Source organism: Pezoporus flaviventris, unplaced genomic scaffold, assembly GCF_033815535.1.
Source record: "Pezoporus flaviventris isolate CSIRO_AGI_PZ_B2104156 unplaced genomic scaffold, CSIRO_AGI_Pfla_v1 ptg000070l, whole genome shotgun sequence".
NCBI lineage: Eukaryota > Metazoa > Chordata > Aves > Psittaciformes > Psittacidae > Pezoporus > Pezoporus flaviventris.
In genome coordinates, this window is record NW_026892618.1 from 6,878,850 (window position 1) to 6,906,785 (window position 27,936).

A 27,936-nucleotide genomic window follows, 5' to 3' on the forward strand; every position below is an offset into this window, starting at 1 on the left:
TGTGCCCTGAGAACTTTAGACATCTTAAAAAGTCTTGGTCTTGAAGTACACAGCAGTGGGGGCTGTTCATTTAGCCCCTAAATTCTGGTTCTGATGTAAGTAGGTGGGAACCATGCCCACCAGCCGGGCGCCGCTGGCAAAGAAGTCAATACTGGCACCAAGAGGGTTAAACCATAAACATTCACTTTTTGTTTTTATTAAGAAAGCATGCACAAAAATAAACTCGTGAGACCACGCTCCTCTCTCCTGGCCACTGACACAAAGCACGGGGGGGCCTGCAGAGGGGGACTGGCACCGCGCACCCTGCGGACCTCCACACGCCTGCCCAGGGCCAAACCACGCACCAACAACACACATTTATCTCAGGGCAGAGGAACGAGGCTGATTTGCACACTGACCGGCATGTATTTACATATGCAAATGAGGCACAACTTAATATGCAAATGAGGCAAATATGAAAATGAGGAGCACTTTATAGGCAGAAGGAGCCATCACAGTTGGTTTCTCTTCTGGTGGTGTTTTCAGACTTCCACAGGGCTGGCTCTCAGTAATACCCTCTGCAAAGCACTAACTGGCACCCACTGGAGGTCATCTCTCCTGGTTGTCTCTGGTGCCACTTTCCACAGAAACCTAACACACATGCTTCCGAGCTGTATCATTCCCATCCTGAGGCAGCAGAGAGAATAGCTGACTCCACGCTGCAGTTGTCTGGGATTCCTCATTTCTCTTGGAAATACTCAATGATGAACTCCCCCCCAAAAAAACACACTTAAAAGGGAGGAAAAAAAAAAAAAAAAAAAAAGAAAAATGTCCACCCTCCCAGTCCAGGGAGACTCTGTCCACCTCCCTGACAAAGATCCAATTACTTTATTCCTACAGCAAATTTAAAAAGCAATGCTAGTTCCCCACATTCCTGCAGTCAGAGTAGAGGTTATTACTCCCCTGCCCCAAATCTGTCAAGTAGTCCTAATGTTTTATTTCTATCCTGGTTCCCTTCACTGGTGAACAGGGAATAAAGGCTGGGGGGAGGCTTTACAAAATATTAAGAAGAAACAAGAGGTTTGACAGAACGGAGCCAATACCAGCAAAAAGGGGAACAGGGGACACAGCTTTGGGGAGGCATCTCAACACTCACTCCTGCTCCTGCACCTTTTCCACCTTCCTGTTCACAAGTGCTGACAAAACCTATCCTTTGGGATTTACACTAGATTCCACAATCTCCCCAGCTGAATTGCAAAGGGGTCTGACCCACCCTCCTCCGTTCTATACTACACTTTGGCTGTTCATTTTAATAATCTGCTCCACTTCATCCTCTCTTCTAATGCACCTCTTAGAAAAAACACTCGTGAGGGCCTCCCAGTTACTAGACCAGAGGGTCCAGCCCCTTGCCCATCATCCTGTCATTCACCTCCACTCTGAGCAGCAGCTTACTCTTCCCACCACAGCCCATTCACACAGTGGGAACCGCCAACAAGAGCCCTGTTGCTGCCGGTACTCTTGAACCACAGGCAAGAGCAGTCTCCAAAGAAATCCGAAGGCTGGAGGATCAAACAACAACTGAACATATACCGATGGGAGAAAACCTCCAAATTTGCATATGCAAGTAAGAGCCTCAATACTATTTTGAAGAAGGGCTTGAAGGGATGGGGGGTGAAGTTAAAAGCTCTGGGGAATAGAATTTGCTGAATCACATGCGACACCCCTGACTGCTTCTTTTACCTGATGGGCATGTAGGCTTCACCCGGAGACCATAAAAGGCAGTGTAGAAAATAGGCTGGGATTCCCTTAAAATCTCCCTCAGTTGTCACAGATGGCACTGCATTCCAAAACCCAACTTCTCTGCTACATTCTCCTTCCTCCAAAACTCAGGTCAACCCTCCCAGCTCACCTCAGCTCTCCCTACCTCAGGGATTACCCTCTTTTTGTACTTGGGAACTCCTTTTCCTGCTGGTGCAAGAAAGTTCACAGAGCTAAGATCACTTCCCCAGTGTCCCTTTAGCCCCCGGACCTTTACAACATTTACGAAACAACAGAACTACAGGCTCCCAGGGTCTGCTAGGCTCTCCCACTCCAGTAGCCAATACAACAACTTCACCGGCCACCTTGAAGGGAAAGAGGGATTGTTAAACGCAAAATGACGGAGGCAGAGAAAGATGCACTCAAGGATTCAGCCTTCCAAGGTCTTTTCATGGCACCAAGGACACATCTTTCCACCCTCCACAGGGCACCACGCAACATTAAGAGCCAATCTGATGCGTCCAAGGCCACCGGGGGGGGGGGGGGGGGGGGGGGGCTGTGCTCAATTATTGGTAATAATAATAACAATAATAATAATAATAATAAACAAAAGAAGAAAAAGAAGATAAAACAGGACGCAAGGAAGGATTATCTTCGGCAGCATCTTGCGGTGGCTTCTCTGGCGGAGATAGAGAATATATATCTATATACAGGCAAGGCAGGGAGGCTGGGGAGGGTGGTGCTGGCACCAGTGACCCCATGTCTCCCTCCCCTCCCGCGTCCTTCACAAAGGACGGGCTATCAAGTCTGTAACTCGTTAGGTGATCAAGTCCCAGTCAAAATCATCGGGGATTTCCTCAGTGGCGCCTGGAGGAGGCCCTGGAGGCCGAGGGACCAGATGGTGAGCTGCCCAAAACCAACAGAAAAATAGAACAGAAAGGAAAGAGAACAGTTAGAATAAAAAATGTCACACTTTTTTCACAGTGGGCCCTTGGGCAAAAGAAAGCATAAAGAGATTTGGGCCTTCTCCTTTCCAACAGTTGAACAAGCAAGAACACTAGTGGCATGATTTTCTCCGTCAGACAGCACCTACCAATGTCTGTAGGTGGTCTGGTATAAAATTCTCTGCAGCAGCTTCTACAGAGGTTAAGTTTGAGTCTCCTTAACCTTCCTTACAGCTTACTGCTGATGGACCACAAAGGACTTCATCAACAGAAGCTTCTTGTGTAAAGCTGCCTTCAAGCAACTGAGGGCAAGGCTGAGCTAGAAGACTATTTATGTGAAGTGAAAGAAATCAGGCCACTGAAATCCTAAACCTTGCCAGAGCTATGGCACAGACCTAAATGGAGGGTCCCTTGTAATCCAATCTCCTTCTCTACCCTCAGTGCTCCATTTGATTAACAAGTGCTTTGGGAGAAATGCACAAAGGGCTTGGGAACCAGCTCTTTGATGTTCCCTGGTATAATACACCTTAATCATAGAATCAATAGACTGGTTAGGGTTGGAAAGGACCTTAAGACCACCTAGTTCCAACCCCCCTTGCCATGCGCAGGGACACCCCACACGAGACCATGTCACCCAAGGCTTCGTCCAACCTGGCCTAGAACACTGCCAGGGATGAAGCATTCCCAACTTCTTTGGGCAGCCTCACCAGCCTCACAGTAAAGAACTTCTTCATTATATCTAACCTGAACTTCCCCTGTTTATTTTTGGACCCATTACCCCTTGACCTATCACTACAGTCCCTGATGAAGAGTCCCTCTCCAGCATCCTCTGTTAAGTCCTCTTCAGATACTGGAAGGCTGCTGTGAGGTTTCCACACATTCTTCTCTTCTCCAGTTTGAATAGCCCCAGCTTTCTCAGCCTATTTTTGTATGGGAGGTGCTCCAGCCCCTGATCATCCTCATGACCTCCTCTGAACTTGCTCCAACAGCTCCATGTCCTTCTTATATTGAGGACACCAGAACTACATACCCCTTACCTGTAATGTCACCCCTTACCTGGGCGATTATATCCTGGAGAGTCCTGGGTGGAAATCTGGTACATAGGTGATGGCCCGGAGAAGAGATGGGGGGGCTGGGGCTGGCCATAGGAGCTCACTGTGAAAGGAGTAAAAAAAACCCCAAAACCAAATCAACAAAACAAAAACAAAAAACAAAGAAAACCAAACAAAAAACCTAAACCCCCCAAAAAAACAAAACCAAAATAAACCAAAGTGTCAATGTTCTGGTCAGCTGTCTTGGCCCTGACTGGGTGGCGGCTCAGCCACAGAGCAACTCACTCAGACCCACAGGATACTGCGGGAGATGTTCAGCTCTTGGGTCCTAACTGCAAGCTATAGCTTGGTCAGAGATCTTGTTCTTTGGAGCCAGCAGGAGTTTCTCTACTATTGTAAAAGAAGAACATTTTCATCCAGAAGCACAAGCTGGCTCAGTATCATTCATTTAACTCTGTATTAGACAACGCACACCATCACAGCTCTATCAAGACCATAATATCCTCTGTGCTCTCCTCAGAATTCAGAGTGAATCCTCCTACTTCTTGTCCAGCCAGAATTTCCCCAACAATGATGCAAGAGCTTTCTTCTTAACAGCTCCTACAGCTCTTGCCATCTGGAATAGCCATCTCTTTACCTTGCCATTCCTTTCTGTTAGTCCCCTACAAAAGCCATCCCACTTCCTTCTTTTATGGGTTTACCTTTCAAATGTATTTCTGCCTGGAGAGGTTGCATGTCAGTCATAAGCATCACACAGTAATGGCCTGCCTAGGCCACAGCCATAGGACATACTAATTCTTTAAAGCCAGAGAAGCTGAGTTGCTATGAACAGCTCTAACAGCTTAGCCCCAAGTTGCTCGCTGCTACTTTGCCTGGCAAAGCTGCAAGTAGTTCAGGACACTCACAGAACTAGCCCTGAATTAAATGTCATTTTAGTCTCCCTCTTGATTACCTTGGTTCATGGACTGCTCCTGTTTGCCACTGTTCAGGGCACAAGAATCAGAGATTCGGGGGGGCTGCTGTGGGCCAACCAGATGAGGGAGCTGGCCAGTCTGGGTAAGGAAGTGATTAAGAGAGTCACAGAGGTTAGCAATATGATGTTGATCCAGCGTCCAGTTCTTCCGCTCAGCCTGGCGCAGACTCTCCATCAGCTCTGCAGGGGACAAAGGACAATGTCAAAGACAGCACTCAAAATGTGGCCTTCCGTGCAGAGTTTCTGTCTTCTACCCCTAAGTCCTACCTTCTCCCCACAAGCCCAACTTCACTGATCTGAATCAGTCACCAAACGCCTGGAGAGCTCCATATCTAGGACAGTGTCTCACTGACTCAGGTAGGGATGGGAAGGGAAAAATCGGAGCTTTCTAATGTTCTTGTATGAATTAATTGCCTCTGCCCCAAATTCCTGCAGGGTTCAAGAGTTTCAGGGTCTTTAACAAAATCCATGAAGAAGGACACCTCATTTTACACATAGAATTGTTGAGTCCCTAAGAAACCCATGGACTTGACACCGTTACATTGGAAAAAACCCAAAGATGTGGGCCCAGCACTCACATTCTGTACTATAGCCCTAGTCACTGAATCACTAGACCCAGTCAGTAAGTCAACACTGACCTGAGAATTGGGAATGCTCAATGCTAGACCAGTTCAGCCGGTTTACCATCTTGAAGCTTTCCTTCAGGGAGTCAATGTTAGAGCACCAATCAGAGGGAAATGCTGGAATGAAATGGGGAAAAGATTATTCCAATACAGACTGCCCCTTCCCTCCACCCCTTAATAAAAACGACTGGCCTTCCTTCACCAAAGAGCCTGATGCTACAGTCACTGGCAATCCTTTTTCACTCGGAAGACCAGGGATGGTGCCTTTCATTTAGGCCCTAACTTTATTCTGCATCCCTGAACAGAATCCCAAACCCAGTGTAGATGTATTCTCCTTCCAATCAGTAAGAAAGCATTTTCCCCTCTCAGATTTCAATCATAATTTGCTTTCACCCTTTTCCCACACACAATTTAGGCACTATTTAGGGAAAGCTCACTTGTGGAATTTCTGTCTGGGGGCTCTTCACTGTTTCACTGTTCCCTTTTCCCTGGATGTTCTTTCCATTGCCCCCGACTCACCAAAGCCAGCACTGTTGATTGAAGCCTGTGACTGCTGCTGCTGGTGCTGATGTGGCTGCTGCTGTGGGTGGGAGTGTGGGTGATGTTGCTGATGCTGGTGGTAGCCTCCATGCTGCATTGGGGGTGGGTGCATGGACATCACTGGTGGAGGGCCATAACCTTCACCACCCTGCTGTTTTGCCCCTTGGGATGGGCAACCCTCTGGGGTTGGAGTGTGGAGTGGGGGAGCAGCACCTACTGATGAGGGGCCTTGCTGCTGCTGCTGCTGGTACATGTAGTAGTTGTGGTTGGAAGGCTGCATGTCACCAAGGAGAGAAGAGAAACCTGCCAAGTAAAAGGGAACTTTAAGAGCCTCCTGGATTAAACCTCTGCTTAAATTATGCATCTCCAATTTCACACTGTTCATCCTGCTATTTATGAAGCTTTTGGAGTGCCCTCTACAGGCTGCTAACAACTATCACCTTGCACGGTTGCTCCAGGTTCTCTTCAAAACAAAAGGCTCTACAACAAAGTCCCAGCAAGATTTAATGTTCTAGTACAAAGTTAGGAACTTAAATTCCTCACTGGATTTTTCCTGTATTTACCAAAGTAACCTGTGTTCTCTTGAACCCATGCTTCTCCCCTTATATTGTGGAAGGGGGAGGGGGGGGGAGAAAATCACAGTAAAGGGCATTACGTGCACTAACCTGAGCTACCCATTTCCTACTTTGAGTGCCCTTACTTGACCATTCACAAGCAAACATCAGTTTTTACTAGATTTAAAATCAACCCTTAGAACTTACTACTACTGTGATGTGGCAAAAGGATGAATACTGCCACCCTGACTAAAAATTCCCTCAAAACTCAAATTTTCCTAGGCTACCTTACAGCAAGACTTGAGACAAAAAACCTGACTGCCGCTAAGTTTTACAAACAGAGGCATGCACTGAGGTGAAGTTCTCTACATTATTGTAGCTTGTCCAATCTACAGTACCTTACACAACAGGAGGGCCAGCATGATAAAAGCAGTGAAAGTCATATACTTTTATTTCACTGAAACTACAAGTCAAGAGGCTCCTCCTAAAGTACAAAACTGCCTGCACTGTATGATGTCTGACAGCATAGGTAATAATGTATTCCTTTTTACACCACACTATAAGAGTGTTTAAAGGGGGGAACAGCAACTGTAGATTGTTCTTGTTTCCCATGGACGTCTGATCATATTCCTACTGTCATACTGCCCTCTTGTGGCTGCTTCCTCAATCCCAGAAATGCAGGCTATGAATGGAGCTGTAGGATCTCTTCTGCACTCTCAATCCACAAAGCTCAATTCTCCAAGGCTTTGAACAATACTAGCTTTAACACATCTGAGCACTGACAACTTTTCACTCTCCTTTTAGAGAAACTCCACATGGAACAATCCCCTTCCTCTCATGGTTTCTAGCCTGACATTGTGAGTACTTCTCCAACACGCTTTTCTCTAAGCTTCTGCCATTTTAGTATTCGCTTTTGTATCAATACAAGGCATTTTTAAATCATTATCCTCTTTATTCTGAGAGAATTAGAGGTAGCAGTAGATAAAAGACATGCAGATTTCTTATGTGCTCCTGGCAGAACTAATTACAGCATGCCAAACAAGGAAAGTCTGTTTGCACAGGCTCCTAAAAATGGGGAAAGATCTGAGAGATACCAAGGATAGATCGGTGGACAAGACTGTGTGGGCAGATACCTGCCCACCCCACATGACGCATATAGTTACTCACCATGCTGAGAGGAAGATGATTTCTCCAGCATAGATTTGTAGAGGTTACGGAAGGACCAGCTAAGATCCTGGAAGTTGATCTCAGAGTAGGAGAACTTGAAGTCATGGTTGGCACTGTACAGTGGGGGCGGCACATCAGCCCCTTCACGGCCCTGCCCCCCTGCTACAGTAGAGGCAACATCCACAGGCCCTGCACCCTGCTAAGGAAGGTAGAAAGAAGGCCTTTAGAATGTGCTAGGGTTTGTAAGTTGAGACAGGGATCTGGAGACTAGATACATGTGAACACGCACTGATATCCCATATCACTTAGCTCACCTCCCAACGAATCTTCCCAAATGCCATTTGCCTAGAGAAAAATCAACCATCTCCCTCCCTCTGCAGCACACTGGCTTCAGCCTTTCCTTCAGCTATCTCATACCATTATGCCTTTACCCTTATCCCCATCCAGCCCTTTGTTAAAATTTACTTCCTCCGTAATTTTCCGTCTCTGTAATTTCAGCTTCTTCCCTTGTTTTTGCCTCTGTATGACAATTTACATGATTCCCTCTATTCTCACCATTCTGCTTTTCTATTCATGTTACTCTCTCCCTCTCTTCCCACCCCTGCAAGGCTTCTATCCTTTGTGCTGCTCACCTGACTATAGTTGGCAATGGAGGTGTTGCTCTGGAGTGACAGCTGAGGGGTGGCCTCAGGTGGCAAAGAGGCTTCTGTGCTGACTGGAACAGCCCCCCGGGGGCTTTTACTCGCCTCTTGCTCTGGGGAGTCTTGTGGGATCTGTAGATGGGGAAGGAAGAGAAAAGGAAAGGAGCAGAAATCAAAAACAGATGGAGAAGTGAAACTGCAGATGGGAAGCCAGCTCCCCCACTGCAGAAGTTCATGGCTTAGAAAATAGGACTGGGCTTTAATCACTGAAGAGTAAGGATAAAGGACTTTAAACAAGCTTAAACTTTACTGAACAGCAGTAACAACAGCCAATCAGAAGGACATACATGCTAGTTCATTCTGTCCTAGGCTCTGTGTCCCCTTCTGTACACCCTGCCCCAAAATGATAACATAGTTCAGTGCTGAAAGGACTACTAAGAACAAGAAAGGAATTCCTTCCTGCTTCACACTCTCTGTAAAGAGCAACACTCACATCATCATCTGGAGGATGCCGCCTCTTGCGAGATATATCTGGACACGTATCTATTGTCCAGTAAGAGCCCTGGAAAGAAAACCCATTGGTGAATGTATGATTAAACGAGAAAGCATCCTGAAGCAGAAGGTTACTGACTTAAAGAATGCAGCAAGGACTAAACATTAGGACCACAAGGCCCACCCTACACAACATCAGACAACAGAGACTTGCAGGTTGGAAAGAGATTCATTTCTTGCACTGGTTTGTACTGAATAGTGAGATATGATGCTACTGGTGGAAGGCAGAAGGCTCTACACTTCCATCGCTCTGAGACAGGACACCAAGAAGACAAAGAAGGCTAAAGGGATCTAATCACTGTCTTCAACTGTGTAAGTAGATTATAAAGAACACAGACTCAAACTCTTCTCAAAAATGCACAGCACAAGAATAAAAGGCAACAAACACAGGTTTCAGCAAGGGAAATTACAGTCAGGTATAAAGAAAAATTTCTTCACAATGGTGTGGTACAGCACTGGAACAAGTGCCCACCTGTGGTATCCCCATCTCTGCAGATATTAAACACTCAGTGGGGACCTCAATAACCCAATTTAATTGTTCCTTTGTGGGATGGGGATGCGTGTTGACCTCCAGAGGTCCCTTTCAACATAAAACAGTTTATAATTGTCTGTTGTTTTCTGAATAACTGTAAAGAGAACTCTAGAGTGTTATTTAGCTCACTTTGGCCTCTAACTGAAATCTGAAGAATCAGTGACAAGCACAGAACAGGTTTTCATTACAAACCCAGCCCAACATGCCAATGAACACCTGCAGACATGTACACTGAAGTCAGTTAGGATTTCTCAGAATAAGTCGTATGGTCAATGGTATTTTTGAGCAGCGATCTTCAAAGATGTACTACTTCCATTTACAGATGCCAACTGAACACCACTTTGTCCTTTAAATATAACCTGAAATAAAAGGCCTGAGAAAGTGGCCCTTTCGGGCAACTTTAGGATGGTGGGGAAGGAAAAGAAAAAAAAGAAAAAACTTTCTCTCTAAATACACAGCTTCTTGTCCCCACCTTCTGCTTGTCTGGGTTTTGGGTTGGTTTGTTTTTTTTCTTGACAGTAGTATCTGCATGCCAAGATGCCAAGTCCTGGTTTTGCTAGCAATTCCCCTTTACAATCTATATATACTAACATAGTGTTATTAGTTCTTACTTAGCCATCAAATTCCTAAATTCTTGAGTTTTACTTGTAAATCATTTCTACAGATTTGAACTATCTTATGGTGAATTTTTTCCCGCAACACAAAACATTTTGTAGCATAAATAGGTAGTAGTTCTGCTCTCACTTCCATGGATCTTGTCTCCATTAAACCCATGATGTCACATCACAGTCCTGCCATTCACCAGCAGCCACTACAGACTTTCGTAATAGAACAGGGTAGACTAGACCCACATTTTACACATAAAGATCAAGAAGAAAAAGAAACAAAACTAATAAAGTACATTCAACCCCATTTTTCCCTTCTTCCAGTATCTATTCAATTGAAGATAACACGTAAGAGAAATACTTGGCTAAAACTGATAAGGCCCCTTTACAAGTTCCCTTTAAGTGAATGCCAAAGCGCTGCAGTAAATCTTACTACTGCTTCCATTTCTGCCTACACTTTAGGTTTCAAATTCCAAGCATGAGTTAGAAAGGGCAAGCCCAGCTTATTCCCTGCAGTTTTAAACTGCTTGCCTAGGAGCATGCAGATTTCTTACCTTCCCAGGATCATCTCTTGGTCGAGGCACCTTCCGGAAACATTTATTCAGAGAGAGGTTGTGACGAATAGAGTTCTGAGGAGACAGTAAGAGATACAGGTAGGTGCTATAACAAAAACATACAGCCTTCTGAGTATGACTGGGAGCAGGTACAGAAAAAAGAAGGATGCTGCAGGCTCAAAAGCCAAAGCTCACTACATATGCCCTGAACGGAGCACAACAGAATCTGTGTAAAGGAAAGGGATGGATTAGGATGAATATGGGGCTGAACCATGCATACATCTACAGAAGGTGCAGTGAAAATAGTATCAATGTGATGCAGAGGTTGGTAGTGATGTAGGTTGTGGGGGAGGGCGGTGGTGGTTTTGTTTTTCTTGGTTGTTGGTGGCAGGGTTTTGCAAACTCCTTCTTAGAGGCCATGACATACATACAACAAAATTCTTGGAGAAAACAAGAACTTCTGGCTCTGCATTTTCTCCAGTTGGTCAACTTAGTTTCACATCTGTCTTTGTATTTTGCTCAATGAGGATAGTTTGCACAGAATTAAGAAAATAATTATTGGAATTAGACAAAAAGGGTACCTCAGCAATTCAAGCCCTCACCTTCCAACCAATACCAGCATTTTTGTAATAGGGAAAGTTGTCACAGATCCAACGGTAGATCTCACTAAGTGTCATCTTCTTGGCAGGTGATGAGTTGATGGCATATGTAATCAAAGTGGCATAACTGTAACGTGGCTTCCCATCTTGGTGCACTGCAGCCTCATCCTTACTCAGGGTGGCATTGGGATCAGTTGGTGAGCCTGGGGGACACTTTCGGGCAGTCCCTGGAGGTCCTGCTTGTGAAGAACCCCCTAATTTTTCAATAGTAGCCCTTAAAGTAAGCTGTGGGAGCCAGTCTATAGAAGTGAGGCTGCTTTCCAGGTCAGAGGCCATGATGCTGGAAGCAGGAGTATCTGTAAGGAGAAAAGAAAGAAAAGAGAAAGGAACCCCTGAGATATAAACAAGGTGAACCTTAAGAACAGAAACATCCATTTGCATTCCTCCTCTGCTTCTCTCCCTGTCACAAATACTGGTGTGAAGATCATCCCACTTCATATACCTTATTCTCAGCCTGAAAGAATCATCCAAAACTAACTATGACCGTGTCTCTGGGAGGACCATCCTTGTTCTCAGCAGCTGGGACAGCACTGATGGTTAACACTGCTAGAACAGTCTTAGCCAGAGCATCCCAACTATTCCCCCTAAGATCTCCTCAAAAGACGTGGAGCCTTTTCAGCAGCTGTATCACATTCACTCTTTTACCACGTAAGTGATACAACCTTAGGACTCTTCATCACAAGGATTACCTATAATCCAGTAGGTTTACTGTGTCAGGTAAGAGGAAAATCATAGCTAAAAGGTAATATCCTTCATGCCATATACAAAACTACAATTTAATTAGATCATCTGGAAACTCAGGATTGTGACTACCTTAATTTGGAGATAAATTAATTTCTATCTAAGGCCCAGACTCTCTTTTTGCCTTAGGTGACATAATGAATCCTACTCCTTAGAGCTAGGATTACATATCATTTTAAAACACCAAGATCATGCATAATACTATATATAGATAATTCCATCTACCATGTTGAGGTGGAACAGACTATATTAAGCTCATAACAGTTAAAGCTTTGCCTACCATAACCTATTTTTCCTAAATATACATATAATTTTATTACGTCTCACTTAATTCACAATACAACAAGCAAGTATTTTTCTGTATCTGAGACACAATAAAAACTTACTTGTCCAAAGTCACACAAGTTTGCCACAGGGTATAAACAGACTCTGGATCTTTCCTCTCATAAATATTATATATTTCCCCTTATAAAACACACCTGTCCAACATGGCTAGCACTTGCACTCAGGGTTTTCTACTTACTAATTATTTTGTATGAAGAAAATATTTAGCAGCATGAACTTGTATGAACTTGCACACTTAGCACACAAACTTGTATGCTGTCTTTTGTAGTAGTCAAGGCAGGAGAAAGATCATCACTTACTCATCACTATACCAGGAGCAATCCCTTGAAGTCTGGACCGAGGTAGCTAAGTTTCCATGGCCACAACCTGCACTCCTCTGCATTTATTCTTTGCATAACAAGAAGAATCATGTCTTGAAAGACTGCAAGTTCTGCATCTTTTATTTTGAAATTAATCTTTGTAGAGGATTAGGCAATACTTTGACCATGCTAGTGCATACAAAAAGTAAATGCACAAACACACTTACTTAGATACACACTCATGTAACAAATGAGAAACACAGTAAGAGAGAACTGACAGACATGAACACACTCTGCTTAGGAAAGATTCATCAGCAGACACCTCCCACCAAGTGCATCACTCAGAGGAGTGGATCAGATGAGACAGGGAGACACTCATCTGCATGAATACCAATTAGGTACTCATTCTAAAAATAGGTATTTGACAATAACACAGTGTGGATGCACAGATCCAGAGACAGATGCGCCCAGCATTTTGACACAGAAGCTCCCTGTTCTTCCCCCGCAACCATATGCATTATACCTCGCACTTCTGCACTTAAGTGTTCTTGCAAAACAAAAGCACACAAGAATCTACACTCCAACACGTTTGTCTGCACTAAACCTTTAATTTCCATGCACATGCTAATCACACCTCTTAAGAGCTCAAACCACAACAAAATCCATCCCTCAACTGCCACAAGCAGTGGCTTCAAAGCCCTGGGCTCAGAAAACACCTCTTAACTGCATAGCTAACATTATCACTCACACTCATGTGCACGCACAGACTGAGAAGTAAAATTGCAGCACTACAGTATCTATATTGAGTGGAAACATTTTTCTGTCTGTGGAGGAAAGGTGTCCTGGGTTCAGCCCAGGAAAAGCCCAACTGCTACTAACTTACCTATCTACTCATCTGCCACACTTATCACATCTGATAGCAATGACTACTTGCTACACGGCTAACTAGACCATCAGAGCTGAAAAAGGCTTTCCATTATCCACCCTCCTTAAGTTGGTGCTTATTGAATATAATTGCTCTTTCTGGCTGATCTAGTCTCAAACATTTTAAATTAAAAAAGAAAAAAGCAAGCAGCACTATTCCTTCTTGAATTATACAAGGGAAAAGCACCAATGTATTTTTATCTAGTGCAGGATGGACAGACCACCGAGGTATCCATGTCATTGAAACACAGTTACATTTGCATGGTAAGTCTACAGGTACAGTCGTCACTGAAAGTAATACTCAGTTTGGGAGAAAACAAACACGAACTAAATATCAGTTGAACGCTTAATTTTGTGAGTGTGCCTCATATAAATTTTAATTTACACAGTGCAATCAGAGAACAAATTACTGCTGCTTATCACATGCATGTTGAAACCATAATGAAATATCACTGCACTAACAATACAAATCCAAAGTAAACTAAATACAAATTCCCCCCCCCCCCCCTTTTAATACAAACACAGAAATCAAGACAATAGGTTATAAAAGCCTATGTCAGATTAAGATACCAATTTGAAACACCAGAAAAATTCAAGCAGCAGAAGAAAGCACTGCAGTTTGCACAGAGCTTCAGATTTGCTCAGGTTATGTCACTAGAGCTTTTGGGATGATTGGCTATGCAGTGAAATGTAAGGTCAATAAGCAACACTCCCACTGTCAAATACACAAGATTCTGTGTATTTGTGTAAAATACACTTGTCAGGGAGGGAAGCAAGGCTAGAACTGGGTCATATTACACCCATATTAAGCAGCTAAGCATTCTCATTCCCTGCTTTATAAAAATCTTCAATGACAAAACTCCAAAATCTTAAATAAAAAATCCTGTTTATACACATGCACTGATCACCCAGTACTGAAACAACTACTTTTCAGTAAAGTACATCAGCTCTTTAAGAACATACAAGCTAGACAGTAATTTAGGACAGAAAGTGAAGACTTGGACCTAACAGGAATCATATGGGAAATTTCAAAGCAGTGGAATAAGGCTTTTTTTTCCAAGTCTGTACTTGATCAATACTGGATTTCTAAGTCTGTATCCTGGCAATATGTGATCTTGTAATAATCAGGCACAGTTAAACCTTAGGTAAGGTAGCACTTGCAGAACACTATCAACAGAATGGTTTGGGTCAGAAAGGACCTTAGTATCACATAGTTTCAACCCCTTTGCCATGGGCAGGGGCACCTCACACCAGACCATGTTGCCCAAGGCTCTCTCCAACCTGGCTTTGAACATTGCCAGGGATGGAGCATTCACCACTTCTCAGTACAAAAATTATTTGGTGTAATTAGCTGTTAAATTATTTGAAATAATACCTACTCTAACAGTAATGCTTGCTAGACTTCGTGCTGCATATCTCATTCACCTGATCCAAGCAGCACACTTGACACTACTTAATGGTATGATAAAATGAGACCACAGCCAAACCAGAACAACTCATGAGTCTTCCAACTTTCCCTTCCCAGTTTATTGCCTGGCAAATCTTCTTTCAAACTCTTCTCTTATGATCCTACTCAACAAAGGGAAAAAAATAACCCCAAACCACTAATGACTACCAAACACACTGAAGTGAAATCAAGGGTGTTTAAGAAAAATCCTACCACATTAGCAAGCCAGAATTAACTTTGAAGAAGTAAAAGAAAGTCAAAGACTAGAATTCATAACCTCCCACTTTACATGGTAAGTGGTATTTGTATTTTGCTGACTTTACAAGCCAAGGGTAAGGTAGCCAAGTCATAACCACCATCAACAGCTGGAAATTGACTGCAGAGTCTTCTCAAGCACTAACTAGTTCCAGCGCAACCCCAAGTCAAGACAGGTCAGAGAGATGCAAAAATGACAGCCAAGCATCAACCCAAAACTACAATTAGATGGATGACAATCTGTCTGATTCATAAGAAAAATATATAAAATAAAATCCTAGCATTGAACACCTTTTAATAACCACCAATTCACTTGGGACTAGTAATACTTCACTACAGTGTTCCAGGAAAGCTACTGCCTTACTTTGAATATCTGCAAGTAGCAAATCAAACCTCAGGCTGAAAATACAAGCCAGCCTTGTGTCTATGAGCTAGTACTATCCCTGCATCAGGACTGAAGAAATCTGTACTTTGCCTGCCCTACTATTCTGCAAATGCTTGCTCTAAGCCAGTCAAATCTTATCCAAGGTCACTGCTACTTACGTATCAAGACTGAAAAATGTATGAAATGTGGGAAACAGCACTCTAAGGGTCATTCTGAATGCAGTTAATAAACATTCATAGCTTGAAACATTCTCTAAACCTGAACTCAAAAGCTGGCCAGTTATAATCAGTTATGACTAAAGTAGAGAGTCATACAATGAATGAAATAACGCTGTGCACAACCTACAGAAGATGCCTGTTCTAGAATAAATCTGTACATTTACTTTTCTATATTTACTTTCATTGTTGCTTTATTTGCTCCTACTCCAACCCAATGAAACACTCCTGGCAAACATTCAAAGGAGACTCAAACTTTGAGAAGGAAGAAGTACACAACAGGCTACCAAGCAGTGAGAGACATTGCTGCAGAACACTGTAAAAATAAGGCCACTTCTATTTAGGTGCCTGAATCCAGTGATCTAACAATACAGAACCAATACACTCAGAGATACACCTAGCTTCTGCAGTATTTAACAAACAAAACACCTCAAGCCCAAACTGGCAAAAAAACACCATTTGACTGTAACCTTCCAGAAGGAGAAAGGTGAACATGATGCCAATTAGAAGAAAATGCCTCAAAGAGTAAGGAAGTGAAACATAAGAATACCACATGCACGGAGAAATGGACAGCTTCTACTTTGATGGAAAAAGGTAATGTTGACATACATGTGTAAATTACACATGCAAGAAACCTGTATTCTTATACCAACGCAGAGAGAGGGAAAGAATCAATTTTGCTAACTCTGGCAGGAAGAGACATTTGCCATTTTAAGTCATGTGCTTTCCCTCAAAAATAAGGAGATGGGAACTAAGAGGGCAGGAACAAAACACTCATATCTTCTCCAAGCAAATATTCTCACTGAGAGATATTAGTTTCATGTAAGAAAACAGAAAAAAAGGATACTGATTACCTGCATAGTCTGAAATAGTTGTGCATCACTTTGAAAGCTACTTGTGAGAAGCCTTCAGGAAATGTTTGTTTCTGGAATCAAACACAGAAGGAAGACAGAAGCTGCTGGGTATTGTTCATAAAATGAAACTTAACCTGGAAGGAGTTGTAGGTGTCACATCAGTGTATCAGCAAACCAAAAGAAAAGCACTGCAGTTTGAAAGTACACTTCTGTCTGCAGTGCCACATGAAAGGAAGGAAAACAGCCCCTGGGGCAAAGATGTAAGAGAAATCATACCCTACAGGCACCGTTCCCTTCTTTGGGAGCAAGCTGAAAAACCTTTCCCCAGTACACTATAGGCTTGCAGATGTGGCAACAGGGGGCACACAGCTCTTGCTAGTCACGAGCCACAAAGGAAAAAAAGAATTCAACGAAAGGAAGTTACTGTCACCTAAGAGCACACAATGTGGTATCACCTATATGAATACAAACTGTCACAATCTGTGCCTGTCTATGTCACACTGGTCTGACTATACCCCTGCTCAAAATTACCTGGTGCGCAAGACAATGTCTTTGAATGGTCAATGCTATGTTGTGTAAAACAACACAACTGGTACTGCAATTAGGGCACTCTGAACTGGAAATCTGTTACAAGTTACACCATAACTCACTAAGATGGTACTGAAAAAAAAACAGAGGAAGATGAAAACTTTTAGACCATGCACAGCTTAATATAAATCACTGGACCATTTCTTTTATTATAGTTGTTATACAGCTATGGTTTTCCTCAAACAAATCTCAGCAACAAGGATCACGTAAGTCTCAAGGAAAAAACAAATTTGTTTTCGTAATACTTATTAATAACATAAATATCACAGCAGCATATTTTAACTTAGGAGCTTTTGATTCCTTCCATTTTGTGAAAGGTGCATGAGCAGCATATAATTTGTCTGAATTTCATGAATGAAGAGCACTGACTATGCACGCATACTTGGTACTAACCAAGGACGAAGTCTTGCAGGGCCTAAAAAGTCACCAAAACCCCCACGTTGGAAGCGTGTCAGGAACCAATTCAAAAAGCAGTTATGTCCTAGGTTTGTATGAAACTACTGGCTAAACGGTATAGTTTACAAAACCTGACCTGCTTATTTAAACTTATTAACAGATAGCATTACAGCCAAAGTCTAAAATATGCTCATGTCAAGGGAGACAGTATCTTTACAGACATAAAAGGCTATGATTAAGCACAGCTAGTCCCTCGCCAGATTTTAATAAGACCAACTAATCGAGTATTTTTGTTGTCTGCTATATAAGGATGCAGCAAAAATGCAGTGAGAAATCCTACACAAACATTGCAAAGACCCCTCAGACAGTCTGAAAATATGTGTTCAAAGTTAAGATTAGTTTGCTTATTAATGGTGTAAGTGGAAGTGGGGAATACATAACACCTGTCAAAAGAAACAGCAAATGATACTGAGAATACTGGTATGCCTAAAATACTTTTGAGCGTTATTTTCTTTATAATAAGACTACTATAAAAGATTTATTGTAATAATAAGCCAAATGTCCTATGACAACCCTCCCAATAACAGATTTGAAATAAGAAGTAAACCAAGCACTTTAAAGAAGCACAATGAAAATACATCACTACAGCAGAAACGTCTCTACAGCATTCCTCCATCCTCAGTACCACTATGTAGTATTTTACCATTGGAAGTAGGAATTGCAATTTTAAACTTATGCCAAGGCAGGCAAGAGAAATCTTCAGCATATTCTTTAAGAACATTAACAGAACAATCACTCTTACACTGAGAAAGGTATCAGGTACTGGCTTTGGAATAATTCAAGTTTATGAGCACATATCTGGAACAAGATTCTCCCATGGAAAGCAGAAGTCTGCAGGACAGAAACTGTATCCAAGAGAAGGTATTTCCCCCAGCTCTTTGGGAGCACCCAGGTTCAACAGAAGGATTGCAATTTTAATAGCCTGTCAGAATCACATCCAGTAGGTAAGCCTTCAGTATAGAATATGCAAACACTGATACTATACCCAGGCTGTCTCTGAAATTAAACATCAGAAGTAGATCAGCGTGTAGAATATCTTGCTCAGAAGATCTTCACATCATTGCAAAGATTGGTACAGAAACCCAGGTTAAAAGAATACATGTATGCACTTACACATAAAAACTGTATTATTTTTCCTATTTAAAAGATGGGTTTATTAGGGGAAAATGACAGCTAACCTTGCAGTTTAATAACAGTAATACCACAAAGCTTCTATGTAAGAGAGCTCCCCAGGCTAAATGAATGCCAGCCAGGCATAGTGAAAATGAAAATCTGACTGCAAGTGGTCAAAACCTGTTCAACAAAGGCTGAACCACTGAAAACAGATTAGTCAATATCAACTTTGCAATAGTTGCTGAGAGGAGCCACAACCCATTCTGTCCCACTTGTGGAAATAGGTATCAAGCACCAACAAAAACTATGTACTGAATTCATAGAAAATACGGAGATTTGTATCAAGTGCAGATTAGCCCCATGTGGCCAAAACGTACATACAGCACATACTGCCAGAGTTAAAATTACCAAAGCACTGCAGAAAAGCTTGTTAAAGAGGAGTCTGGAAGCAACACACAGCTGAAACTGAAGTTGGATAATGATCAGAAGACTTAAATAATACTGTGTGAAGTTCATAAATTTGTTCTCAACCACTGTTTTAACACAATTCCTTTTCACTATTCTGTTAGTTGTTATTGTGAACTAAACAGAATGAACTGTCTTTCAGGAGACAAACACCTGACAATCCCTAGCCAGGCTCGTAAATGTCTGTACCAAGCTTGAAAGTCAAGAGGATTCAGAACCACAATAGCAAGGAAGACACCCCCATTAACAGTTTCTTCTGTCTTAAAACACTACTACTTGGCTTTCTGCATCCTACTCCTAAAATTCTCCATTTTGTGTATCATCCTGAAACGAAATCTTCTGTTCATTTCCTTAAAGATACTGAAAGAAGATGCTTTCTTCCACACCACTTACTTGCCAACTTGCAACTGCAAGTAAATATTATTCAACTTTAACCCTTATCTTTCTAGTCTTTGAGATGTTGTGTCTTCGCTTATGATAATTTTTAGTTACTTTAGTAATCATCCTTCTTTACAACAGAAGCCAGGGGGAGGAAGGTACATGTAATATGACAACTATCTCTGAGTTAGTTAGACCTTTCAAATGATTTTAAAACATGAAAATAAGTGGCTTCCAGTATGTCTGGCCTCTACTGGCTGGCAATTTTTCTATATGTATCAAGGTATGAGTCAGCTGAAGATGAACGTGAAGAGACGCTCATGCAAGAAATGGAAAAGCACGATGTCGTGCTTCTGTTGCTGCCAAAGCAAAGGTCAAAACAATAAGACACAGCAACAAACAGGGCAGAAATATACATGTGAAGACCCCTTAGAGCGAGTACAAGAAGCTGAAAGCTTATGTGGTGGGTGATAGCTGAAGAATAGGCTTGTCAAGGAGGAGGCAGCAACATGTTGACAAAACATGCCAGGAGCACAGCTTCAGTAACTGTGTTTTTAAGAAGACAAGAAGGTAACACAGTTGTGAGAGGCCAGCAAGAACAGCTATCAGTAAACAAGATGGTAAATGAAGGAGAAAGCATAAGGGTTACCCAAAGAGACTAAGAAAGAAACTGGAGATTCAGGCCATGAATCTGTGAGTCATCCCTACCCTGTATACAAGAGCAAGAAGAGTGCAAGAAACCCCATGTTATAGGCCCAACTGTGGATGCTCACAGAGGAAAGCAAGAAACAAAGGGAAATCTCAAAGGAGCTTTCTGGAGTTTCAGCTTGGTCTCAGCAGTCTTAAACTTGCAGCAAATCATTCAAAAAAGCTGTTAAGGTAGTATGCCAAGTTGCATAATTGAATGTCACTGGCATGAAGGAGGTAAAGAAAAGAAACAAGAAAATACCAGAGGTGGGGCTTTGTATCTAATTTAAAAAGAAAAAAAAAAAATATGGAGGGAGGTAAATAAATTAGTGCAGGAGCTACTGAATTACTAGAACAGTAGGAGGGAAACCAGGAAAATACTGACACATAAGTCAAAGGAGGACAAGACTGGGCATGATCAAGTGTCAAAAACAGCAGGGAAGCCAAGAAGGATGAAGATGGAATAGAGACCCTGAGACCTGGCCAAGAAAAGGTCATTAGAGAACTTAGGAGAAGCTTCAAGGGAGTTAGAATATCTATACTTAAGTCAGCTTAAAAAACAGTTCTACGCTGCAGACAGGTACAGGATCTTTCAGTTTTAGAGTCACAGGTCCTTCAATGAAACAAAAATTAATCCAGGCATCATGCTTTTACTGTTTCTTAATGCCACAAGAAGTGGCATACAGAGGTTTTTAGTTCAGTATCGCACTGTAATTAAGGTAATCAACAACAAAAAGAACAGCCAGCCTTTACAAAGGGTTTTCATCCTTATACTTTGTAGCCCTTAAAAAGGATCAATACCCTGTTTCAGGACAAATGGGAAGCCATGCATGGAGAGGCACGAAGCCCAAGGTCAGACAGCAAAGAGTAGCGGAACCATGCAGAGAACACAGGTCTCAAATCCCAGACCCATTCTCTACTTTCAAAGCTTGTCTGCTTTCTTCAGATAGAGAGAATTTCAGAGGTAACTATTTTAGCGGCTTATTTTTCTCTGCAAATTTCTGATGGGGAGGGAGAATTGCTTTAGTTTCACTCAACAATAGGTTTTTTTTGGGAAAATAAGAATTCAGAAACTTTACTCATTTAATTTGTGACCACAAAGAGTTCAGATCCCTCCCCAATTATTCAGATTTGAACTTTTGAACTTTTAACAGTAATTACATATTTCTGCTATAACCAGCCACAGTCTTTATATAGCAGAGAGCATAAACAAAATTTGAATTGCTAATTGTAAAAACCAAAAAAGTAAATATTTTTTTCCTCGAGGTATAAAAGCTGTCACTCGTCATCTCTCCCTCATTACTCAGCCTCCCTTACACATAAAAAAAACCCACACATTCCCTGATTTCTTGACTTCACATCAAGTAAATTGACCAGCTCAGAAAGATGAGGAATGAGGCACTGGGCCTTGCACTAGTTGTTCACCCCAATTCTCAAAACCAAGATCGTGAAGTGCTGGAAGGACTAGAGAATGTCACACAAGGGATTTTCGTTCCAACCAACTAAAATCCAGCTGTTCCTGAGGAAGGGAAGAGGGCAGGGGAAAAAGGATGGTGAGAGAATGAATGACAAAAGTGCCTGCCATTCCCCAGCCCAGCCGAACTGGATATTTCAGAGGAACAAAACTCTATTTATTATAAAGTGGAAAAAAGAACAGGTTTTTTGATACAACCTCAGACAAAAAATCCTCTGTGTGTCCACAAGCACATAATCTAATGAAAGCCAAACCAGGAACAGGTCAAAATGCAGGTGTGAAAGTAAAAGTAGGGCCTGTAAGGTTTAGTAAAAAACGATTCATGTCCGTGAAGAATCCTAGACAGGAAATGAGGGATGCATGCTTGACGAAGAGAGAAGCAGCATTTTAGGCTTATAGGACCACAGGACAGCATGCCAAAGGGACACCACGGAAAATGAGATGCAAACAGCAGTACAGAGAGAGCTGGGAGGAGGAGTGGGATGTAGGAGGAAATGAGAGTGAAGAAGTAGGCGGGGTGGAAATATGCTAGGCCTTAAAGGTGCAGGAGAGGAACTTGGATGTGATACGATGCTAGGAAGCCCAGGATAGAGTTCAGGAAAGGGTTCATAAAGGACAGGAACCTGCAAAATCTGTGACACCAACCCCAAAGGTCATAACAGAATTGAGTAGAGGATGGGGCAGGTCAAAGACAGATGGGGCAGGTCAAAGACAGAACGATAAAACAACGGTCTAGACCAAATCTTTGCAAAGCACCACAGACACAACATTAAATGCTATGAGGTCTCTGAAAACTGAAACATTCCCAATATTCTGCATTTTCATTTCAAGCTTAAAATGAAAATTTGCCTTAATTGTGAAAACATACTGCAGCATGCTTGCTCGCCGTAACACACATACACAGATTTCTTTTAAAAGTGAAAAGATGAGCGGACAGAAATGCGTTACAGGTTTTTAAGCTCACACATTCCTTAGAAGGAATAAGAAAACAAAACCAGCAGAATACATAGCAAGCAGCAATACCGACTCCTACCAAGATGATAAACATTTGGGGGTTGAACATATCAAACTGGATATTTTTGCTAAAGTAACACAATGTGCAAGAGCCAGCAATACAGAGATTTAAATGCTTTTCTTCAGGCCTCAGGGTTAACACCACTGGGGAGTTCAAAAACTTCAGAGATACTATTTTTGGCTGTTCATTAATCTAGGCACTACTCATCTTTTCAAACTTGTCTTCCAGACTAAAAATGCTAGAACCAATGTATTTTAAAGTTTCAATTCTGAAGCAGCACCACTCAGTAACAGATTCTGTAAATGGAGTACTACAAAACACAGAGGGTTCTTTGTGAAAGTTGCTGGTTACAATTCTACCCAAGGTTGGGAGAAGCAAATGGAAAAATGAGTCCAAACATATTTCATCTTTTGGTTGCTAATGACTGAGATGTAATTCCTGACAGCTGTGTGAAACGAGATAATCAGCTCAGTCCTGCTCTTGAGGGACAGCTGTCCATATCACAGTTGCCATTAACCATACCTCCTTTCCGATACTGGAAGGAAAGGGCCAAATATCCAAACTGTGATACAGACCGAGTCATCCACTATAAGAAAGTCAGCTGAAGTTTAGGGGAGGAGGTAGCAAGCGAAGATACCTCGACCTCTGCAGTAAGAAAAAACTTCTTCAGACACCAGCATTTGGCTCCATTTTTGTAGGGGAAACATAATAAAATAAAACATAATAATACAACCCAAAGAAAACCCTTCAAAAAACTACAGTAGTCACAATCCTGTCTCAGACTGGGGAATTATATCCAACCTCAAACTGTTTACTGTATTTAACTCCAACTTTTGTGAATCCTTATTCTATCCTAGAAACTTGCCTAAAGAACCAGATTCCAAGAAAAAAATCCAAGAACTTACAGAATGCATACTTAAACATTAATATAACCTCATGATCTTGCAGGAACGTAATCCTTTTCCCATAACTCTCCAGACCTTCTCATTTCTTTTCACTTAATTGCTTGACCTGAAAAATGCCACACTCACAGTTCTCAGTTGGGAGCAGAGTGCCCATAGGACAGGATGAGAGTGCTTCAACTTAAAAAGTCAACTTTTGGAAGCATGCATGTCCAAATTAAAATTTACAAAACCCATATACGTGTCACTGTCTCTTCAATGTTGAAGGCTTCATTGCTTCTGTTGAAGTCAACTCTATGTTCATGGGCATTTAGAATTTACTATTTACTGAGGTACCCAAATGTGATTATTAAAAGTCTAATTTTAGGTTTTCACGTTTAATATGCTTAATTTAAACACTTAAAGTTATAACACTTTCATTTAAATGTGTCTATTGAGTACCTTGCACTTTTATGAAGACAAATGATACTCTTCCTTTTTCTTGTATGGATACTTTTGTATAAAATAAATGGTGCAGAACAGCTGCAGTATTCCACTTCACAGGAAACTGCATTTTCACCTGTGATAAACATTTGATGGAAATATCATGATCACACTAAAGACCTATGCTGTCTAAAAATTATTCACCTCCTTAAATTTATCAGTTTGTCCTAGCTTTTGTATTGCTGCGTTTTAGACTATGAGATCATCAGAACAGAGATCATCTTAATTTTGTGGTCCGAGTCAGCACCAACTGCCCTGTCAGCAATTAACAAATAAATAACAATCACTCTACAGCACATGACTTCCAGCCTTACATGTCTGTCATGAGCACAATAAAGATCAGGCAGCTAATACAAAAAAACTTACTCTTTATCATGAATAATGAAGAAAAAAAAAACCAAAACCAACCCATTTAATATACAGAAAGATACTTGTTGTGAGAGAGCAGAATTCTGTAAGGCTGGCATAAATATTCTGTGAAGTGTCCTGGCATCCACCAGAGCCAAAAGCACTTGAAAAATGTCAAGTCATTACTGTGAGGAAGGGGGACAGAACAAGGTAAATTAACCTCAGAAGTATAAAAAGTCAGTCCCCCCCTTGAATGTACAAAGGCCAATATGCCTCAGTTATCTCTTCCCTTGTGCTAGATAACACAGCTGTACTCAAAAACAGGCTGATTGCATAACTATAGGGCAACAGGTAGGAGGGCATCTAACAGTACCCCCAGAACATATGTACACTTCATGGTTCAGCCTACCCTTAGAGAAAGGCACCTTCTGAAGCTATGGATAACTGTCAAAATTCTCTGCCAAAACGGGGAATCACTTTGGCATCTTTTGTCTGATCTTGCTAGCAAATTACACCAAGGAGTTCCTTATTCAGGGACTCCCTGTTAACCACTGTGCTCCCAAATGGATTCCAGAAGGGTTCCTGTCGTGGCCAAGGACCCTTTGATCTTCCTCACTGCTGTATCACTGGAGAACAGAAACAGGAATACGTCAGGTGAGATATCCTTAGGCATGATTCTTCAGCTACAGGAATCTGCTTTGGCTTCATCTGGGATGAAGTCCCTCTTGGACTTGATTTCTCAAGAAATCATTACATTAATGTGAGAATACTCATTTGTGATTGGAAATTAACTGCCTCATTTAAAAAAAAGCAGCCAGCTTGGCTCACTAGCATTAGAATTTATATTTCTAGCCCCTGAACACAACATAAAACACAGATGAAGACTAATGGCAATGGAATGGCTTCTTCTGGCTTTAAGAGCAGATTTAATGATTTTCATTCCCAGGCCCCTGGACACCACAGAACCCAGTCTCAAGGGCACTCTTTCCAGAATTCATCCCACAACCCTTAGGTATATTAAGGCACACATCTCAGAGTACTAGCACTGGAATCCAAATGTTCAGCCCCCAAGCACAGCGAGGTCTGCATCGCACAAGAATTTTATTCCCACAGCATAGTAGGACCCACATGGAGAAAACTGACACTCCAACCCCATGAGTGCATCCTTTGACAGTAGCACTAGAAATCACTGCTTCTGCCTCCTCAAAGCCTTTTGGCTAGGATTATCCTTCTCAATGACCCCTAAATGACAGAAACTAATTTCACATTGGTGATGGTAACGGCTGAGTCTAGTATGAATACACCAGTGAAAGTAAAATGGAAAGAGCAGAGAGGTTTCTTACAATTAAATAGGGCTAAGGTCTCATGTAAGCTAAACAGTGAGGGAAAGAATCAGGTCAATTCCATATAGCATATAAGGGAGCTAAATGAGAGAGATGAAGAAAGGCACACAGAAAAAAAGAAGCCTGGGGAGAGGTTCAGAAACAAGACAGAGAAAAGATTAAAAGGAAAGCAGATACAGTGAGAAGAGATATGGAAAACAAGAAGAGAAGGCAAAAATACAAGGACTGCTAGGAATAGAGGTGATACAATGTGGTCACTCACTCTGGAAGATTTTCTGGTGGGAGGTGGATTATCTTCAGTGTTGGTTTCTGCGGTGCTGCCCTTCACACTCCTTCTCTGAGACCCATCCTCAGAGCGTTGCTCTCAGCTATTCCAGGAGCTTCTTCAAGAAATACTTTCAGGGCGAAGGGATTGTGGATGAAATCAGGATCTTCAGTATTAAAACAATCTGTTTGGGATTGTCAGTCCCCTAAACCTGCTGGTTTTATCCCAGGATGGAGATCCTCTCTCCCCTCTGGCAGCTAACTACTAAAGCGGTGTTCCCTGGAAGACAGCCTTTTCACTGATTCTCAGATTATCTGAGAGATCAGTTTCTCCAACGTCCCTACCTGTAAACCTCTCTTCTCCTTCCTCTAGGTGCACCTTGTCCTTAAGTGTGGACAGATCTGTTTCTCTGGAAAAAAAAAATTAAATCTTGCTATCTCCGTGAATATTATTAGCAAAATCTGCCTTTTTCTTTCCCTGGAACTGGGAGGTGCGTTTTCTCTTCTTGCACAGGATATTTGAAAAAAAAAAAACCTCTTGGGATTAGAGGATGAGGGATCTTCCTTGGGATGGAGGAGGATGAGGTCAGTACTGGAAATTACCTTTATCTCCAGTGGTTAACAGCAACTGGAAAAGGGAAGAAGAGTATCTAAATCTGCCTCTGCTTTCTCTCCCCTGATTTGCTTTCTCTGTTGCCTGCTAAGCAGATATAAATAATCAAAATTACTAGGTAGTATCAGGAGCTCCTGCTTATTTCTGTCTTGGGGACTACCTCTCTTGGGCATAAGGGGTTTCTTCGGTGAAGACTGCCCTGTTACTAGCTGGCCTGGGGAAGGACTGTCTCATCCACTGCTTGGGGGAAGAATTTCCTCAGTAGCAGGAGGGAGTAGGTGGCAAGGGTTGTTCTCAAAACCCTCGGAAGCTGGGGTCCGAGAACACCTCTCCACAAAACAGGTACTGAGGGAGCTCCAGCAGGCTCTATTCCACAGAGAGGAAGAGCAGATCCGATTCTAGATAGTTACGAGGGCTTAGTGCCGGGGACCTCTGCCCACCCTTGGCTCGTTAGTGGGGATGGGGGCAAGTGTTAAGCTCCCCCACCAGCTGCAGGGAAGGGGGCTGGCAGGCGGGTGAGTCCCGGCCTGCCAGCGAGGCGGGGCCGGCGAGGGGCCGCTGGGGTGTCCCCCGCCGCCGTGAGCTAGGCTGCCTAACGGGGTGTCCCTTCACGGCTGCGGATGGGGCGGGGGGCGGCGGGCAGAGTCTCTCCCCCACCCCTGCAGGCTACGGGGGTGTCCCCCCACCCCGGCTGCCCGGAGGTTGTCCCTGGCTTCCCCCCAGGCCCTAGCTCCTCTTGCCCGGGCCCGGCTACCACGGGAGGCCGCGGCAGCTCGTGGAGATGAGCGGCCGCCTCCGCCGCCTTCCGCCGGGCCTCGGCTTCGTCCCCGGGGAGCTCCCCGGGTTCCGGTGAGAGGGACCCCGGCCGAGCGGCGTTGAATCTCTCCAGGCCCCGCCGCTCCCGCTCCTGGCTGCGGCTCCACTGCAGGCCCCAGCTCCTCCCCGGCCTCCGCCCCGCCTCCCCCGGCTCCCCCCCCCCGGCCGCGGCCGCCCCCGCCTCCCCGGGTTAAGGAGGCGCCGGTCGGGAGCCCTGCGGCTGCCCAGCCCGCTGGGCCCTTCTACCCGCTGGAAGTGAGAGCCGGGCTCTGCTCGGAGGGCCTGGCAGCTCGTGGGCACCAGCTGGGACCACGGCCTTCCCCGGCCTCCCTTGCTCCTACCTCGGCCCGGGGTTTCGAATCACCCCGAAGATGGCCGCCGGCCGGGGGACCC

General features: G+C 43.0%; 1 protein-coding gene across 2 annotated transcripts; it reads right to left on the reverse strand.

Moving 5' to 3' along the window:
* Positions 1-166: 166 nt before the first annotated feature.
* On the reverse strand, positions 167-27,694 carry FOXJ2 (forkhead box J2). 2 transcript variants are annotated; one of them, XM_061472251.1, is made up of 11 exons: positions 26,113-27,694; positions 11,077-11,429; positions 10,475-10,549; positions 8,725-8,793; positions 8,223-8,363; positions 7,591-7,789; positions 5,849-6,172; positions 5,345-5,446; positions 4,686-4,886; positions 3,738-3,836; positions 167-2,643 (listed from the first exon to the last, which is right to left on the reverse strand). In XM_061472251.1, the coding sequence occupies exons 2-11, from the start codon at positions 11,407-11,409 to the stop codon at positions 2,555-2,557; spliced, it is 1,632 nt and encodes a 543-aa protein (XP_061328235.1). In that variant the 5' UTR covers positions 11,410-11,429; positions 26,113-27,694; the 3' UTR covers positions 167-2,554. The 2 variants fall into 2 exon arrangements, with proteins under 2 accessions (XP_061328235.1, XP_061328236.1); XM_061472252.1 differs by having other exon boundaries at positions 7,591-7,786; positions 26,113-27,692.
* Between the last annotated feature and the right edge of the window lie 242 nt (positions 27,695-27,936).

Excerpts from the sequence above, each read along its gene's own strand:
- FOXJ2 (XM_061472251.1), bottom strand. The coding sequence starts at position 11,409 with ATGGCCTCTGACCTGGAAAGCAGCCTCACTTCTATAGACTGGCTCCCA. Across the intron at positions 6,173-7,590 it reads ATCATCTTCCTCTCAGCATG|GTTTCTCTTCTCTCCTTGGT; the intron begins GTGAGTAACTAT and ends TTTACTTGGCAG. Across the intron at positions 4,887-5,344 it reads TGAGCATTCCCAATTCTCAG|AGCTGATGGAGAGTCTGCGC; the intron begins GTCAGTGTTGAC and ends TGTCCCCTGCAG.